Source organism: Schistocerca piceifrons, chromosome 1, assembly GCF_021461385.2.
Source record: "Schistocerca piceifrons isolate TAMUIC-IGC-003096 chromosome 1, iqSchPice1.1, whole genome shotgun sequence".
NCBI classification, from domain to species: Eukaryota; Metazoa; Arthropoda; class Insecta; order Orthoptera; family Acrididae; genus Schistocerca; species Schistocerca piceifrons.
In genome coordinates this window covers 1,248,204,508-1,248,223,992 of record NC_060138.1, presented here as the reverse complement: position 1 = coordinate 1,248,223,992, position 19,485 = coordinate 1,248,204,508, and the positions used below count along the sequence as shown (strand labels likewise).

At 39.9% G+C, this 19,485-nt stretch overlaps 1 protein-coding gene across 2 annotated transcripts in view; it reads right to left on the bottom strand.

The window, feature by feature from the left end:
• Positions 1 to 9,786, bottom strand: part of LOC124803267 (lachesin-like) — a 299,773-nt gene extending 289,987 nt beyond the window's left edge. For both annotated transcript variants that reach the window (XM_047264454.1, XM_047264459.1), the window contains exon 1: positions 9,679 to 9,786. In XM_047264454.1, coding sequence (XP_047120410.1) covers positions 9,679 to 9,783 — 105 coding nt within the window. In that variant the 5' untranslated portion in view covers positions 9,784 to 9,786. The remainder of the gene's footprint in view (positions 1 to 9,678) is intronic.
• Between the last annotated feature and the right edge of the window lie 9,699 nt (positions 9,787 to 19,485).

Genomic DNA, 19,485 nt, shown 5'->3' with positions numbered 1-19,485 from the left:
TAGCTGCACTTGCTTCACTCATGAATAATAATAATAATAATAATAATAACATTAATAACAATAAACTTTGAAGGCCTTACAGCAGTGTAGTAGCCATTACGTTGTTATTGTCGTACTGCATTGTCAGTTACTTCGTTCTCTGTTACGAAAGAATTATGAAGAAATTAATGGTCCATTGCGGGAACTACCTACAACTCAGAGAATGCAAGTAAATGTGAATGCAAGTTTATATATGCGAATATGTCAGAGTTCTACTGTCAAAGATATGTAGTACAAAGTACGAAATTACATGCGTGTGTACTGGTTGGACTGTGGAGGAAGACGCTGTTCATACATTCGTTTCAGAAGCTGTAATCTACACAATAAAGTGTGACGCGAAACGCTAGTACTTGAAGAAAAATAATTATTGGTTTCTTTAGTAGTCAGTAATACAAGCTTGTGAAATCGTAATATTATTAATGATCTTTTAAAAACAATTTAGTTTCGTGACTGAAACACAATCGAACTTTTTTTTTTTTATCTCTGAGAATATTTCATTTCACCACTCATCGATAGCTACCCCTAGGATTGAATCACTGTTCGGTATTGAAATATTTGTACCCCTTATTGTTGTCTGTACAACTTGGGTGGACTGTCTGCAGTACCCAACACTTCATTCTCAGTCATACGATTTTTAATATGCTATAATTCTACAGTTCAATGCGGTTTTTATTACTTTTCCGTTAAAGTATTAATTCGACATGAGTGTGGAATAATACTGATTCCTAACTTTCACTTTGTAATGAGAGAAGGGCGGCGAGTGAGGAAACATCCTCTCATTAATTACATTACTTTAGAGATAACGTCCTTCATCGGGTCTGCGATCGTATGTGGCTCAACAATATACTTTTGTCTTGGTCGATATATTTTTTTTATTACTTCTCGTGATAATCCATTTCGTTTTAAAGCGGCATCAAATCTGTGGTACGAGAACCTGACATCAGAGTGGATGGAAAAGACAGTGTTTAGAATAACTGTGCTGACTCATAAGCTAAACTGCATACTTCATGGATACATAGCATCTAGCCGAAACCAGATATCTTACTCAGCATTACAGGCCAAAAATGGTTCCCTCCGTGCGGCGCGTTGCAAAGTAAAACAAGTTCAGCCACACAGTGGATGAAGTGAACGGCGTATTTCGAATATAATCTTCAACGTAACTTTAATGTGAAATAATTATTCCCAAGGCCCCGGGAGTAGACAACATTCCATTAGAACTACTGATGGCCTTGGGAGAGCCAGTCCTGACAAAACTCTACCATCTGGTGAGCAAGATGTATGAGACAGGCGAAATACCCTCAGACTTCAAGAAGAATATAATAATTCCAATCCCAAAGAAAGCAGGTCTTGACAGATGTGAAAATTACCGAACTATCAGTTTAATAAATCACAGCTGCAAAATACTAACGCGAATTCTTTACAGACGAATGGAAAAACTGGTAGAAGCGGACCTCGGGGAATATCAGTTTGGATTCCGTAAAAATGTTGGAACACGTGAGGCAATACTAACCTTACGACTTATCTTAGAAGAAAGATTAAGAAAAGGCAAACCTACGTTTCTAGCATTTGTAGACTTAGAGAAAGCTTTTGACAATGTTAACTGGAATACTCTCTTTCAAATTCTGAAGGTGGCAAGTATAAAATACAGGGAGCGAAAGGCTATTTACAATTTGTACAGAAATCAGATGGCAGTTATAAGAGTCGAGGGGCATGAAAGGGAAGCAGTTGTTGGGAAAGGAGTGAGACAGCGTTGTAGCCTCTCCCCCTTGTTATTCAATCTGTATATTGAGCAAGCAGTAAAGGAAACAAAAGAAAAATTCGGAGTAGGTATTAAAATTCATGGAGAAGAAGTAAAAACTTTGAGGTTCGCCGATGACATTGTAATTCTGTCAGAGACAGCAAAGTACTTGGAAGAGCAGTTGAACGGAATGGACAGTGTCTTGAAAGGAGGATATAAGATGAACATCAACAAAAGCAAAACGAGGATAATGGAATGTAGTCAAATTAAATCGGGTGATGCTGAGGGAATTAGATTAGGAAATGAGACACTTAAAGTAGTAAAGGAGTTTTGCTATTTAGGGAGTAAAATAACTGATGATGGTCGAAGTAGAGAGGATATAAAATGTAGACTGGCAATGGCAAGGAAAGCGTTTCTGAAGAAGAGAAATTTGTTAACATCGAGTATAGATTTAAGTGTCAGGAAGTCGTTTCTGAGAGTATTTGTATGGAGTGTAGCCATGTATGGAAGTGAAACATGGACGATAACTAGTTTGGACAAGAAGAGAATAGAAGCTTTCGAAATGTGGTGCTACAGACGAATGCTGAAGATAAGGTGGGTAGATCACGTAACTAATGAGGTATTGAATAGGATTGGGGAGAAGAGAAGTTTGTGGCACAACTTGACCAGAAGAAGGGATCGGTTAGTAGGACATGTTTTGAGGCATCAAGGGATTACAAATTTAGCACTGGAGGGCAGCATGGAGGGTAAGAATCGTAGAGGGAGATCAAGAGACGAATACACTAAGCAGATTCAGAAGGATGTAGGTTGCAGTAGGTACTGGGAGATGAAGAAGCTTGCACAGGATAGAGTATCATGGAGAGCTGCATCAAACCAGTCTCAGGACTGAAGACCACAACAACAACAACAACAATTATTCCCTTTCATAAACATTACAATTGCAGTCTAAACATATTACACTATAAAAAGTTAAAAAGTATTACTTTTCAGTACGGAGCAAGATGGCGCAATGGTTAGCACACTATACTCGCATTCTGGAGGACGACGGTTCAAACCCGCGTCCAACCATCCTGATTTTCCGTGATTTCCTAAATCGCTTCAGGCAAACACCGCGATGGTTCCTTTCAAAGGGCACGGCCGACTTCCTTCCCCATCCTTCCCTGATCCGTTGGTACTGCTGACCTCGCTGTTCGGTCCCCTGCCCCAAACCAACCAAACTTTTCTGTAAAAAAACGTAGCGCTACATTTCATACAATTAATTTATGTTATAAAAGACTGTTCCATCCACTGCAATGTTACTTCTTTGTACCAAATATCTGAAGATGCTGTAAAGCATTATAAGGATTAACAATAAAAAGAACTTAGTGACCAAGACAAGAGTATAGAGTATATTGTTGTGCCTTTTATTAGCATTTGTGGGAAAAAAACTGTTTCGTATCGTCGGTAAGTAACATCCGAGCCGCCTCGCAAAATCACAACTCAGATCGTCAATGTAGATGCAATGGAAGAACGGAACAAATCATGGACCAAGATGCACTGCGACTATAACAAGAATTTATTTTCTGAGTAATGAACATCAAAAATTGTTGCTTAGAATTAGTCGTAGATTTGAATCCATTTCCGACTGACGTATTTTTGGTTATTACAGTTAAGAATGTCTACACGACGACGCGAAGTGACTGTACAGTTCTTGACAGAGTACACTGAGACATTTAATTCAATTATAAGGATCCTGTTTGTATGTTGGCAGCGCTATAGACTGTGTTAATATCGCTGACAGCGTTCTGCGTCCTCGGCAAGAGATTCTGTGGTTGGACCGACAATCAGTTAGCGAGTGGATAGGGAAGTGTATGGACATGATATTCTTAGTGGAGACTCTGTGTTGGTAAGACATGCATTGTAAAGTCAGATGAAATAATTTGTTTATAAGAAAATACGCAAGGAAATGTGTGATAATAGATGTTTGTCTGATAACGTTTGGGCAGTGGAATTATTGACAACTATATAATTTTTGGAGAGGATGTCATATGAGTTACCTAAAATTTTCTAAATACATTGTTTGCTCTTCAGCAAAATCTTTCTTTCGTTAACCATATGCCTCCTAGTAGTTAGAGTATATAGTAGTTAGAATTCTTATATTTAGGTGGGTGTAGCTGCTACTTGCTGTAGTTACTTTGGTTCGTGTTGTGAAGACTTTAGCTGGCCGGAGGGGCCGAGCGGTTCTAGGCGCTACAGTCTGGAACCGTGCGACCGCTACGGTCGCAGGTTCGAATCTTGCCTCGGGCATGGATGTGTGTGATGTCCTTAGGTTAGTTAGGTTTAAGTAGTTCTAAGTTCTAGGGGACTGGTGACCTCAGAAGTTAAGTCCCATAGTGCTCAGAGCCATTTGAACCATTTTTTATGAAGACTTTCTGTGAGGTAAGTGACACATGAAAAAGAATCGGGTTTGTACTGTTGGGATTTGTGATTGAAATGAGTTTCGGCAATTGCCAGAGTTGAAGGTAGTTTCATATTTCTTTAATTTCATATTTTTTGGATTTGTATTATCGTTAGCATTCCTTGCAATTCAGGGCGATTCTCCGTGTTAATTGTTGGAAGTCATGTTGTTAATGTATTGCAGTCAGATTGCGTTGGGATTGTATATTGTGAGTAATAAATGAATAGGTTAAGTTTGAGTTGTCTTTGTGAGAGAAAATTCTGTACGTCAGTGTTTAATAAATATAGTCGAAGAGGTAGTTTCACCATGAATGATTGTTTATGTTACACAGACAGGGATATTATGTGTAACAGTCTGATTACTGTTTTCAGTTCACAGCAGAGTGTGCAATTTCCCTTTATTAGTAATTGCAGCGTGAAGCTGGGAGCAGTGTTTATCCTTAGTTTTAACATCAGTGTTCTTTGGAGTGGAGCCACCTCTGAAGCGGTGGAACTTGACTGTCGTAGTAACAAAGCCTCTGTTATGATTTTTGTGTTAGTTCATTAGTTTCAGCTCACCTGAGTCAGGTTCAGAAAAGGAAAGTTAGAAGCTCTGTAGGACAGTTAAGATTTGGAACAGATTGTTAGTTAATATTGTAATACTGAGAGAAGAGTTGATGGTGAAGTGTATTTTAGGTGAGAGAAATGAAGTAGGTGATTATGGTGTGGGCTGGGCCTGCTTATGAAGGCAAGAGTAGAGAAAGCCGTAGAGGAAGAGGGAGAATAGGAAGGGAAATGTTAGAGTTGAAGGGGACAAATACAAATCGGGGCAGATTTCAATATCTCGGGGAGGGAATCAGATGAAGATTCGCTGGAAGCGAAGCCATTTCGAAATGGTAATCGAAGAAATAGTTATGGTACTTCACAGCAAAATGGATCACAACAACCTGTATATTAACATAATTGCGAAATAGTGGACCACATCATCGACTTCAGTGAGCGACGGCTAAATAACATGACCAAGTGAAAGTTTTCCATAAAGATTAATATTAGACACCTTTGATCTGTTTCATTTGTATACAGTTTTCCTTACAATATGTCTGTTGAATTATACAGTACTTTATATTTACGTGAGTTTTTTATATAATGCTTTATTAGTTCAATCACTAAAGTATTCTGATGTCTCTTGCAAGCACTTTTATAATCATTAAGCAGGACCATTTAAGGAATGGCATCAGAGAACAAGCAACGTTCTATAATGATTATTTATCCACACACATCTGGTTTCAGTAAAGAAGTTATCTTCAAATCAGGGATTAACGATACAAGTTTAAGAATGTCAAATACGTATTTGTTTCTACATGCAGCGTGTGTTATACTGCACCAATTACGCTTTACATTTTTCATCAGTCACTAACTTTAAAGTTTACACCACAACTGCATCATATGATTCACACTACCTGGCCAAAGTTGTACCACAAATCCTTGCATAGCGGTAACACTATGATGGACTGTCGACGTTGCATTTGATGGTTGATGAAAGAAAGTAGGAGGTAAGACACACGTGTATGATTTTGCAACTACAAATATAGTAGTTACGTATAAGACGCTGAGGAACTTTCCTTAAACTTTTAATGTTAGTTGGTTATTTAGAGTTGGTCACTTGGTGTCTTTGAATAACCAATCACTACAACAGCTGTTGGTCGCTCGGTGATGCAGTTCTTTAAATAAATTAAACGTGTGTGTAGAAAGTTTGACACAGACGACAGCAAGCTTTCCCACATAGCGTAGCACGCCATCACACGAGGTGCTACGCGGACCACGTGTGAACAGCACGTTACTGGCTACGGCGTGCGTCGGCAAACATTGGGTGCTATCAGCAAACAGGGTGACGCGTCGCCTGGGAGCAGTGGATGACGCTGCGGGCCGCCGCGCCGCTGAAACCCATTAGCTCACCCCTGCGTCTAGGCCACCCACAATACACTACAGTCTGCAGGCGCTGAGCAGCGCCGGCTCAGGTACGTAAGTCATCCTCTGCATACCAAGATTCTACAAAAAATGTAGCCACTTCACCATAGATTCTATAAAAAATCCAACTCCCATAGATAAAAGAGCTCCAAGGGTCTGTTTACCTTACAAATGAGTTAACATGTCAAATATTTCATGTTAAGCATGTAAAACCTATATGGCTGCAGACGTAGAAAGCAAATTCATTAAAAGATAAACTATTTACTTTCATTTTTTGCCGGAAGAAAATGCTGTTGTAAAGATCTGAAGTTATGGTTAAATTTTATTAGAATTAACTAAGTGCTCTTATCAGCAAACACTAGAAAAGATAACTAGGTGATATGCGCTCCGTTTCAGGACGTCATATCTCCTGAATTATCCCTCGTACAGAGTTATAATTTTGCAGATATGTAGTGGTATATGTGGATACTGTCTGCAAAATGTCTTGCGAATAGTGGTGGTACAAAATAAGTGGCAAATTAAAACGTCATGGCTGAGGCTGAAGTATTTATTGCACGGAAAGCGAATATGGAGTGAGCATAATAATTTTTCGTTTCATTATTTTGTGAGGGAAGTCAGAAAAGTTTCGAATAGGTTTAAAATCTGAGAGCTTTTCATTCTCAGAAACTGGATGAGTATCTTCTGGATAATTTGCGTGCTCTAATTTGCACTGTTGCAAGACAAATACAGAGTTCCTAATTTCAGTATAAGACATCTGTGTTAAATTTTTAACGCAACATTGTACCTCTTAAAGAGTAGATTATGACAGATATTAAATTTTTGAAATCAGTCATTAATTGTATGACTGAAGATCAGTTTTTTGTTTATACAAGCCTTTAGTTGGGCAGCGTACGACTCTGTCTGAGAGAAAGTTTTAGCCATTTAGTAATATACATCATGAGGTTTAACTGCACTCTATACACTTTTCCAAACCCTCTCTCTGTTTTTCTTGTTTGGGTGGATGTGTGGGGGGGTGGCTGCAAGTTTTTTTACTGGTTTGATTTCGCCCACTACAAATTCCACTCCTGTGTGAACCTTTTCGTCTCAGAGGAGCGGTTCCAGCCTACAGCCTCAATTATTTGCTGGACGTATTCCAACCTCTGACTTCCTCTACAGTTTTCACCATTTACAGCTTCCTCTAGAACCATGAAGTTTCCCCTTAACGCATGTCCTATCATCCTGTCCCTTCTTCCTGTCAGTGTTTTCCATATATTCCTTTCCTCGCAAGTTCTGGGGAGAACATCCTCATTCCTTACCTTGTCAGACCACCTAAGTTTCAACATTCTTCTGTAGCGCCACGTCTTAAATTCTTCATTTCTCAACTCCTCCGGTTTTCCCAAAGACCATGTTTCACTATCATACAATTCTATGCTTCAAACGTATGTTCTCAGAAATATCTTCCTTAAATTAAGGCATATGTTTGATAAATGTAGGCTTCCGTTGACGAAAAAAGCACTTTTTGCCTGTGCTAGTCTGCTTTCGATGTCCTCCTTGCTCTCTCCGTCATTGGTTGTTTTGTTGTCTATGAAGCAGAATTCCTTCACTTCATCGGCTTCGTGACCATCGACCTAAATTCTAAGTTTCTCGCTGTTCTGATTTCTGCTATTTCTCATTACTTTCTTTTTCTTTACTTTGCTCTGAATCCATATTTTTTATTTATTAGGCTGTTCATTCCATTCAACAGTTCCAGGATTCTTTTTGATTTTGGCAGAAGATAGCAACGTCACCAGCGAATCTTTTTATTGATATCCCTTCACCCTGAATCCTGATCCGGCGCTTAAACTTTTCTTTTATTTCCGTCATTACTTCTTCGATGTACAGGTTGAACAGTAGCGACTGATGATTACTTACATGTGATATAGCTTTTTACCCCAAGCACTTAGTTCTTGGGCTTTCAGTTGTCTCTTGCGTCTTATACATATTGTATGTTACCCGTCTCTCCTTGTAGTTAACCCATATTTTTCTCAGAAATGCGAACGCCTTTCACAATTCGACATTGTCAAACGATTTTTCATAGTCGACAAATTCCATGAACGTTTCTTGATTTTTCTTCAGTCTTGCTTCCATTAGAGCCGAAAATCAGAACTTCCTCTCTGGCGCCTTTACCTTTCTACAGCAAACTGGTCGTCATTTCACAGATCGTCAATTTGCTTTTCCATTCTTCTGCGTATTATTCTGGTCAGTAACTTCTATGCGTCAGCTGTTACGCTGATTGTGAGATAATTCCCGCACTTGTCGGGCTTGCTGTCTTCGGAGTTGCTTGGATGATGATTTTCCGAAAGTCTGATGGTGTATAACAGTATCATACATTCTATACACAACGTGAATAGTTGTTCTATGGCCATTTCCTCAATGATTTTAGAAATTCAGATGGAATGTTTTCTACCCGTGCTGCCTTATTTGATTTTAAGTCTTCCAAAGCTCCTCTAAATTCTGATTCTCACACTGAATTCCCATCTTGTTTCTGTCGGCTACTGTTTCTTGTTCTATCACGACATCAACCAAGTCCTTCCCCTCCCCGAGGACTTCAGTGCACTCTTTCCACCTAGCCGCTCCCTCCTCTGCATTTAACAGCGTTACCTAGCTAACAGTACTGTGTTTGGCAGCCAATGTCCTTCGCTGTGATACTGTGTTGTGCCTCATTCTATTTCGTGCAGTTTCCTTTTATTGTGATAAGGGTACTTAATAGTGACATTTACTATTTACTTTAGCATATAACTGTGATAGGTGACTTTAGTTTCGATTACGAACAACATTCAAGCGATTTTTACATCTGTGTCTTGCTTCTAATTTCGTGGAAGAACGAAGCACAGTTTAAGAAGCCTGTACGGCAGCGCGCAGACAGAGCCTCTTCCCCCTGCTTAGCTCCTTACCCCGTGGCAGTGAGCTACCTGGTAGTTATCACACTGAGCCTGTACCAACTGACGGCAGCCAATGAGATTTAGATCCACCTTCCAGTGAATACCTCTGGATGGTGATAACTGCTCTCCGCAGGAGAGCGTGGTCGTCGTACTTTCTTGAACACAGTAAATAGTTTGAGGTGTAACTGCAAATGCTGAAGTTTTTCTTATCGATGCTGAAGTCTCGAGGCCAAATAAAGTTGATAAACTCGAGCAGATGTAGCGTCCAAAAACGTTAATGCATTCCTTGAAAATGGAGTTATGTTTCCAAAACGCTCTGGTTCTTTCTTTGTAAAATAAAAGAAGGCTGACATTAGTGTACTTCTAGAAAAGAAACATGTGGGTAATTTAAAGCTACAGCCACAGGCAGCCCCAGACAAAATCTATGTGACAGAAGTTATCGACCATAGTAACAGTTTCAAGCGATTGGCAACACGGTAGATGCCTGGCAGCTCTCTGCAAACCCTGTTCACTCCCCAATTCTCTCTCTCTCTCTCTCTCTCTCTCTTTCTCTCTCTCTCTCTCTTTGCACAAAGGCGCCTAACCACGTGATGCAAGTTACCAGTGTCGTCTACTGACCTTGAACTGTCCCAGGTTGTCGACGACGCAGGACAGCGAGGCATCCCTTCCGAGGGCGACCGTCACGTTGGAGATTGGCTCCACGAAACGTGGGCCGTCCGTCATCGCTGAAACAGAACGAGTCTGTCATTGGCACAGTTGTTTCGTCAGTGAATCCCAGAAGACTTTACTCTTTGCTAATTACTTTACAACAAGCACAGTAAATAGTGAATTAACAGTATCTGAAAATAAAACAGCAGCTTTGAAAAGCAAGTTTGGTTTCCACGTTACTACGAGAGACGGTGAAGTAGTATGAAAACTGTCGTGGTAACTAAAAAAAATCATTTTACAGTCACCTACCTCAGAAACAAAATTCGTTAACACGCCTAAATATTTTCGATCTACTCCTCCATGTCAAGTGCGACTACCGCGAATAGAAGTATTTTTTATCACAGTATACGAATACAGTATATGAAACCAAAATATATAAAACGTTGTGGTTTTAGTTTTATAACCGCCAGCCTATGCTTTAATGCCTGTATTACATGGTAATCGTCTATCATTTCCTTCGAAGTCTGGTCGACAGTCACCATCTGTTTCTTAAATGTCTCCATGACCCCCTCCACTCTTGACTTTTGGCTTGTTTATGCGCTATTGCACAACATCTGGCGTAGGTGGATTCAAGCACCATTCATTGTCTGTTTGGCCATCCAAATTCTCTGATAAATGGAAGTGTTGTATGTGTTGCACACAGACCACGCTACTTAGCCTAGCCGTTCTGAGTGCAGACGTCACAGCTATGACGCAGGTGACTATGTATCACAGTCATTTCAACATAGTGACACTCTACCATACTATCTGCACGCTTTAATTATGCGTATGATGACTGCATTCAGAACACTTCCCCCCCCTCCCCCTGCACCAACCTCTTTATCTCACAAGGGAACCTCCCCATCACACCCCCATCAGATTTAGTTATAAGTTGGCACAGTGGATAGGCCTTGACAAACTGAACACAGATCAATCGAGAAAACAGGAAGAACTTGTGTGGAACTATGAAAAAAATAAACAAAATATACAAACTGACTAGTCCATGCGCAAGATAGGCAACATAAAGGATAGCCAGAGCTCAGCAGCGCCGTGGTCCCGTGGTCAGCGTGAGCAGCTGCGAAACGAGAGGTCTTTGGTTCAAGTCTACCTTCGACTGAAAATTTTAATTTTCAGACAATTATCAAAGTTCAGGCGCACACACACACACACACACACACACACACACACACACACACACACACAGACAGACACAAACAACTTCGCTCTGCAAAATTCCAGGACATGTTCAGATTTGCTTGGACATATGCAGGATTTGACGGTCTACACACGGAAAAATTTGAATGCGTTAAAAACATATGTTTTAGACAGAGCACAGGGAAAACTGTGCGACTGTGAAACTGTTGCATTCATTTGTTGCAGTTTATGTGCCAAACTCTTATGTTTTCATCACTTTTTTGGAGTAATTATCACATCCACAAGAAAACCTAAATCGGGCAAGGCAGAAGAATCTTTCTACCCATTCGCCAAGTGCACAAGTTAGGTGGGTCGACAACATATTTCTGTCATGTGACGCAAATGCAGTCACCAGTGTCGTATAGAATATATCAGACGTGTTTTCCTGTGGAGGAATCGGTTTACCTATGACCTTGCGATCAAATGTTTTTGGTTCCCATTGGAGAGGCACGTCCTTTCGTCTACTAATCGCACGGTTTTGCGGTGCGGTCGCAAAACACAGACACTAAACTTATTACAGTGAACAGAGACGTCAATGAACGAACGGACAGATAATAACTGCGAAAATAAAGAAATTAAAATTATCACTCAAGGGAGCACTTGAACCAAGGACCTCTCTTTCCACAGCTACTCACGCTAACCATGTGACCACGGTGCTCTTCAGCTTACCCTACCCTTGATGTTGCCTATCTTGTGCATGGTCTAGTCAATTTGTATATTTTGCTTATTTTTTTCATAGTTCCACACAACTTCTTCCTGTTTCCTCGATTGATCTATGTTCAGTTTTTCAAGGCCTATCCACTGTGCCAACTTATAACTAAATCTGAGGGGGGTGCGATGGGGAGGTTCCCTTGTCAGAGTAACATTTGAATCTAAAGTCCTTAATTCCTTTTTGGATGTATTCCAATCTTCGTCTTCACCTGCAGTTATTACCCTATGCAATTCCCTCTAGCACCATGGAAGCTATTCCCCGATGTTTTAAGACACTTTGTATAGAAATAATTCAAAAGCCATGATTGCTTAAATACTGTTTACTGGATAACCGGTTTCAATACACTAATGTTGCCATCATCGGATCTGAATGTAGCTTAACATGCATAAATCATTTGGATATAACGAAACATGAGGCAGACCAGCTGATATAAAATCATTGTCACAAAGAAATAAAAAAACAACTGCTGTCATGGTCATTCTTTCCATAAGATATGTAAAACCGAAGTCACAAGATAAAACTATTTGCTACATGACCGCTGCTTGACTAACAACGGTCGGCATCACACAAGTGTCACTCTTGAGTGCTAGTCTTGTGTTTGGTATCCCCAGAAGATTTCATTACAGCAAGACATCAATGCAAGTTTAGAAACTTATTGCTACATTTATTACTGATATGTTTGGCCAATACGCGAGTATGATGAAAATGTTTCATGTACTCAAACGTGAATCGATGGAGGGAAGACGAAAACTTTTTCGCGAATCAGTATTGAGAAAATTTATAGTATTGGCATTTACGGCTGACTGCAAAACGATTTCACTTCCTCCACCGTATATTTCGAGTGAGAACCGCGAAGATAAGTCAAGGTAAGAGAAATTAGCGCTCATACGGAAGCTTCTAGATAATCATGTTTTCCATCGCTGAGTTTAAATGTGGAACAGGAGAGTAAATGTGTAGCGCCGGTACAAGATATCTCCCACAATGCTTCACATGGTGGCTTGTGGAGTCTCCATGTCAGTGTAGATGTAGGAAGACTGCGTGCCTGTTTGACATTCCTTTTAGTCCTAGCACTCCGTTCTTGGTCTTTACTTCTTATTGTTACCTTCTGGTTTTCTCGCATATTGCACATTATCCTTCTTTCCATGCAACTTGAACTAATTTTTCTGAGAAATTTGAATATGTTGCACTATTTAATATTGTAGAATCATATTTCTAGGTCGAAAAATCTTACGCCGGGGTGTTGATTTTCCGTAAGTGTTGCTACCAGTACCTATCGAAACGTCAAAACTGCCTCTCTGATGCCTTTACCTTTCAAAGCGAAACTGATCGTCGTCTAATACATTGTAAATTTCACGTTTAGCGCATATTTATTGATCTGGGTTGATGTGGTCGCTGAAATGCTTGAAAGAATGGTACTATTATCAAAACAAAAATTGATTTGAATCTTAACGGAAACGGCATGCACGACAAACAATTATCCTAATTTGATTTAGGGACTATGGATTTGGAAAGAATGAAAACAACCTATATTTTTCTGAACATGTGTTTACTTCTTCATACTAAATAAATGTAGGTGTTTTGATTCCGTGCCTCGACGGTGATATTTCTGTTACTTACTGTTTGCCGACCGCGGTGGTCTAGCGGTTCAGGCGCTCAGTCCGTAACCGCGCGACTGCTACGGTCGCAGGTTCGAATCCTGCCTCGGGCATGGATGTGTGTGATGTCCTTAGGTTAGTTAGGTTTAAGTAGTTCTAAGTTCTAAGGGACTGATGACCACAGATGTTAAGTCCCATAGTGCTCAGAGCCATTTGAACCATTTTTGAACTTACTGTTTCGTAAATACTGCTCCTCGCGTTTAATAGCTCACTTTATGGTTTTGTTCAGCTCCCACCATGATGTACCTAAATTATGCCACAGCTGTGTATGTAACAGTCAGGAAACAGAACTTAGATTCATCTGTTTAACCTTTTGAAGCGAGACTTACGAACGGTATGTATTATGAGATCAACAAGAAATCCCTTTGGTCTAATTCTCAACAGTAGTTGATATAAATTACGTTCTGTTACGTCATGTTAAAACATATTCTGAAATGATTTAAATCAGGCGTCAACTGCTTCTGCGGAATGTTAATGTTGTAATGCAGTTTCCCCAATGCCGATGTTAATTTGTACCTCGTTCTCTGTAGCAGCTATTGTCCTATTAGAGGCGGTATGTCTTTGGCTTCCACCGGCTTTGAAAGTAACCTACTCAGCAGTTGTAAGGGATCTACAGTTTTACGTGAACTTTGAACCATGAGGAAACTCCATGATGAAGCTTGGCAGTGACCAATAGTTCCCAAAGGTTAACGAAGCGACAAGAAAAAAAAAATTCACTGAGCATTGAAACAGGAAAATTAGGATTCCTTATTTGGCACTTACCAGTCCAGACATCGAATCACATTGTTTGCCCGTCGTCGTCATACAGATTTTTGTTTAGGACGGTTAATTACCTATAATAATATCACTTAGGTTCGTGAAGGTTTGTAAGATGTCTGGTACTCCGCGTGAAGACGTTCACCACACTACAACCGTAGACAAAAGAACTGATTACGAGTGAGTCTTTTGCTTCGTGACTGGCATTAAATGCTGTTCGAATATTAAGGCAAAAGCAAATGGTTCAAATGGCTCTGAGCACTATGGGACTTAACATCTGTGGTCATCAGTCCCCTAGAACTTAGAACTACTCAAACCTAACTAACCTAAGGACATCACACTCATCCATGCCCGAGGCAGGATTCGAACCTGCGACCGTAGCAGTCGCGCGGTTCCGCACTGAGCGCCTAGAGCCGCTAGACCACCGCGGCCGGCTTGGCAAAATCAAATTTCTCAGTAAAAGTTCGGGCGTTTTAAAGACAATCTTCCTGATTTTGTGCCTTTCTTGAGGCTGTGCATGAGACCGGTTCATAACAGGAACGAGAAAGTGGGGAAAGCAATAGATTTCAACCAGTGATTCTGAACTATAACAGGCAGGAAGGTTATAGCCTGTAATTTCTGGGACGCGAAAGAGGTTATTAATAATAATTACCTACCAATGGGAAAAATAACAACTAATTACTAGTAAGCAGATGGTACGGACAAACAGGGAGAAAAGTGCATGGGAATATGCAGTACCCCTGCTTATAAAGTTGCTCCGGCAGCGGGAAACATGAAGGGCATTAAGTACCTACTGTTCTAACATCTGTCTTATTACCCAAATTCAGCAAGTATGTAACTGTTCCAAAGAAAATGTTGACTACAAAGTACAATTAAGAGTTTATAGTAACTGTAGACGAGTATTTTGTGGGATTTGCAGAATGGCAGTTCAGAGGTGGAATTTGCACACTGGATAAACAATCGAGAACATGTACCGATATGAAAGGAGACTCTGTATAAACATTGCAGCATTCACTACCAGGCTGGGGAATTTCCCATAGGCCTTGAATGTCAATACCCCAAAGGGGTCTTTTCTGCAAGATACTTTCTCACAGATTTTAGTGAAAGTGTTTCATTGTTGTTCATAGTTCTCCAGAGATAAATGCATCATACTACACCAAAAAAGTATCTCTCTGGCACTTGGTGCCGCCACAAGAAGACATTATTTTGATTCACTTCTGAAATGCCCCTTCTCTTACAGCATTTTGTCAGGAATTCGTCCTGGCTAAGAACATCAGTATTACAGTCTATCTGAGAACATGGAGTGTATTTTAGGTTTTCAGAGGTAATGACCGAATTTCCAGTAGAAAGGATGAGTCGCAGTGGAATCTCGAAAAAGGACAACAAAAACTACAGTGACAGACAATACACGGTTTTGTTAGTTATGTTCAGCAGTACTTTGACAGAAATACGAAGGGCTTATTTCAATAGTGGTACAAGTCCATTTGTGTTCATTCTGAGATACAGAATCCTAAAGTTAAATGAGCGCTGAAAAACTTTAGGACTCTGTGTCTCAGATTGAACAAAAATGGACTTGTACCACTATTCAAATAAGCCCTTCATATAGTCTCTAAAGAAACGACTATTGTCTTAGACAAAATCATATTCATTTTGCATCCCAGTTGTAGAAATATATGCCAGTCGTACACGCACCGATAAACAAATGGTAAACAATAAATATTATTCTAACATCCTGGTGCCTGCGTCTGTTTTTAAAAAGATAAAACTTAAATATTAGAAGCGAAGAGAAGCACTTTTCTGGAGTGATTGCCAGAAGGCCCTTATATCACGGAAGCGTACTAATTTTTTCCCATTTAATGCACACAATTAACATTTTTATTCTATGAAATCCGTGGTCTTCACAAGTGATATAAAAAGTAGCTGTTCTGGGACCGATATCTTCATTATAACAACAGGTTTTTGGATTTTTCTCGAAACTAGGTTATGTCCATAAGGGGTCTTTTAGGTATGGCCAGTTCACTTAATAATAACAGCAATAAAATTTGTAACATCGGGTCTAATACGGCACACAATCCCTTCTAATTGGAATTCACGAGAGCTTGCCGATAAGTTGTTCGTGTCGCAGCTTCTACAGTGGTGTGCTCCCATCCTCCGTCTGGAGGTCGGATAAAACCATTAAAATTCGGTAAGCGTGGCTCCGTTCGTTATCTCAGAGGTGACTCCCGAGGTTGTAAAGTGAGCTCTACATTTTCTCCCGCAAGGGCCTTTTGTGGAATCTTAGACTAGACGCGACACTTAGCCTTCGCTTTCATCTTTCTCCATAACAGTTCACATTAATCCGTATAGAATTGATGCTTTCCCACTTTGTGTGTAATCTGCTGGACGTCCAAACTCCATTTTCAATACAAACAATTCATTTTATTAATTAGGCTTCCAACAAGTGGTACGGTGTTGGTACACCATTTGTACGGCTACAAAAGAACGAAATGAATTATTTGCGTTGAGAATGGAGCTGTAATGCTCTGTAATCGATGTGCAACAAATCATGCTTGGAACAGCGTTGAGAAGTTTTTCGTTTTTCGCCAGTTAATCGATAAACTAAACATGTTTCTGAAATATAAATACCACATGTAGACCTTTAAAGCATTCGTCACCGTAAAATCAATATTGCGTATTTGCACGATGACGTTCAGTTGTCTCCATGCACTTATAATTGCGTACGGTGTATTACTTGAAAGCTGACGTTGTATCGTTCGCCAACCAAAGTAGGACGTTCAGGTCTCTTCTTACGTCAAAGTGTTGCAGAATGAAACCTTTCCCGATATTTATTCCTAGGCATATGTTTATTTCCTGGTAGAGTGCCAGTTATTTAATATATCGAAAAAGAAAATTTCAAAGAGAACAATGTAATTATGAAAGAGAATCTGAGAGTTTCGAGCAAAGGGATAGTAGAATTTTGATATAATGTGGCGAATAAAACTATTCAGAAATGTATACAATGGAAAGTGAAGATATGATAGAATTTTTGTAACAAACACACATGGAAACAAATGTATGAATAGGACAAAACCGTAACCTGTGCGGAGTAGACATTACTTAAGATGATATTTTGAGACTGTAACTAACAACTGAGACAAAGTTGTGCATTTCGAAGGCTTCTTTAAATGTGATATGAAGTTTCGACGGAATTGCCAGACGTCAGCAACTTCCCACTACGATATATTGCTACCGAGTCTTCTAGCGTTTGTAGGTGTATGTGAAGATTACTACACGATTTTGCCACGAAATATCATTGCAAAATGTTACGGACATTCGGCAGTGCTCACAAAATTTAATACGAGAATCTACACACCAGGAAAGTTTTAAATGTCGGTTATTTAAATGGTTTTATAGTTTAAGAGAACAATTAGATAGGCAGATAACTAATAATGAATCTAAAGACATGCGAGAGATAATGGCAGTTGATGTGTTTACAGCCATTCAAACATAAATAAATTACACTATAATATATTTTCACTGGAAAGGGCAGGGTGGCAGAATAACACAAAAAATTGCTAATATTTAAGAGTCATCATCCGTGTTTTTATTAAAATGTTCTTAAGAATTGGTGGGATACACAGTGAATGAAAACTCTTCAAGTTGCTTCAGCTGCTGTGTAGTCCTTTGTAGGGAACACGACCATTTTCGCACCGTTACAGGTGAAGCCTAAAGTGTTGCAATGATTAGCCGTCACACAATCGAGAAGCTACGATGTCTCCCAGCTCAGTCGCTAATCAAACAGTTAATCCAATATAGGCTGTTGTCAATAATAAAAATGGCATTAAGCAGCAATAGGTTAATGTCAATCGGGATAATAATGTGATTAGACTATTAAGCAAGTGTGTAAACGGCGACTCTTTGTTTTTATGTCAATGTTAGGGACTAGTAATTGGTGGTTTTGTACTAGGAGCTCATACTGGCAAACATCCATCTCGAGTTTGATACCATATGTCATGCGATTTATGGTATGCAATGCAAAAGCAAATTTCAAGGCTAATTACAAGACATTACACATTGGAATTCGGGCCTGCTGGCCTAGTTAGTTATTTAACAAGTCTAGCCTATTCGTAAGTAGAAAAATGGGATTGGTGATTACACCGACACGTAGGCGGTTTTTGAATTCGAGTATAAAATGGTTCAAATGGCTCTGAGCACTATGGGACTCAACTTCTCAGGTCATTGGTCCCCTAGAACTTAGAACTAGTTAAACCTAACTAACCTAAAGACATCACACACATCCATGCCCGAGGCAGGATTCGAACCTGCGACCGTAGCGGTCTCACGGTTCCAGACTGCAGCGCCTAGAACCGCACGGCCACTTCGGCCTGCGGATTCGAGTATACCGGAGCCTCAAATCACCCTATGCACTGCTTCCAAACGTTATGGAGATCCAATTTAGCAATATGCTTGAAATGATAAAAGCCACTCTATAGAAATAAAGTTAATTAACTATCAAGAGAAGGAAAAAGTTTCCTGAGCAGTCTCATGTGCAAGTTGATAGCTCTCACTCCTTCTAGCCGCACCATAAAAGTTAATTTGAAAATAATGTTCTGAAGGGTTAAACCGATTGATTGACTCAAGATATAACTTCTTGCAAGATTTGGTAATATCAACGGTCACTTTGGTAATATAGAAACAACACTCATAATATCCTGAGGTTCCACATCTATTGATAACATCCGATTCGTTGAAAATAATTTGATGGAACTTTTTCCACATTTATAGAATTACTTGAACCGTCCACTGAAGTACCAAAAATATTAATCATGGTGATATTTCTTCACATTATCGTAAGCCGACCGACACTGGGGCCGCACCATAACTGTTACCACTGGCCGTTCGTCCCAGACTGCCTTGTTTATCATGAATCTTCATAGGTGTGTGTGATCTGGCGAGCAGACTCTCACTTAGCTGACGAGAATCATTTTGTAGTCGAAGCTTCTAGAAAGCCAGCGATATGATATTCACCAAAAATAGGTGTTAACAATCGATTACAACAACAGTACCGTTACATGGTGGTGAAGCGCGTGTCTGGATACCAAGGGATTGTGGGTTCGACTCCCGGCCGGACCATGGAAATTTTCAGGTTGCCTTTAATCTAGTCTTTATCTCTCAACGATGTGAGGAGTTGCCAGAAGCGACATGAGGTTCGGATTCCACGTTAAACTGTAGGTCCCCTTCCCCACTATCGCTAACTGGGATAGATTGTGGGCACGCAGTTCACTAACTACTCATTGGTGATCCTGGTATTTTTCAGTCAAATACCTTGCGAACAAGTAGTGGTGCATTTTTTTTATCGTCTCATAGAATTTCAGATCAAACCTCCTTTCAGGCATCTGTAACGTAAATTTCCAAATAGTTATTTTATTGAGCAACCAGTTT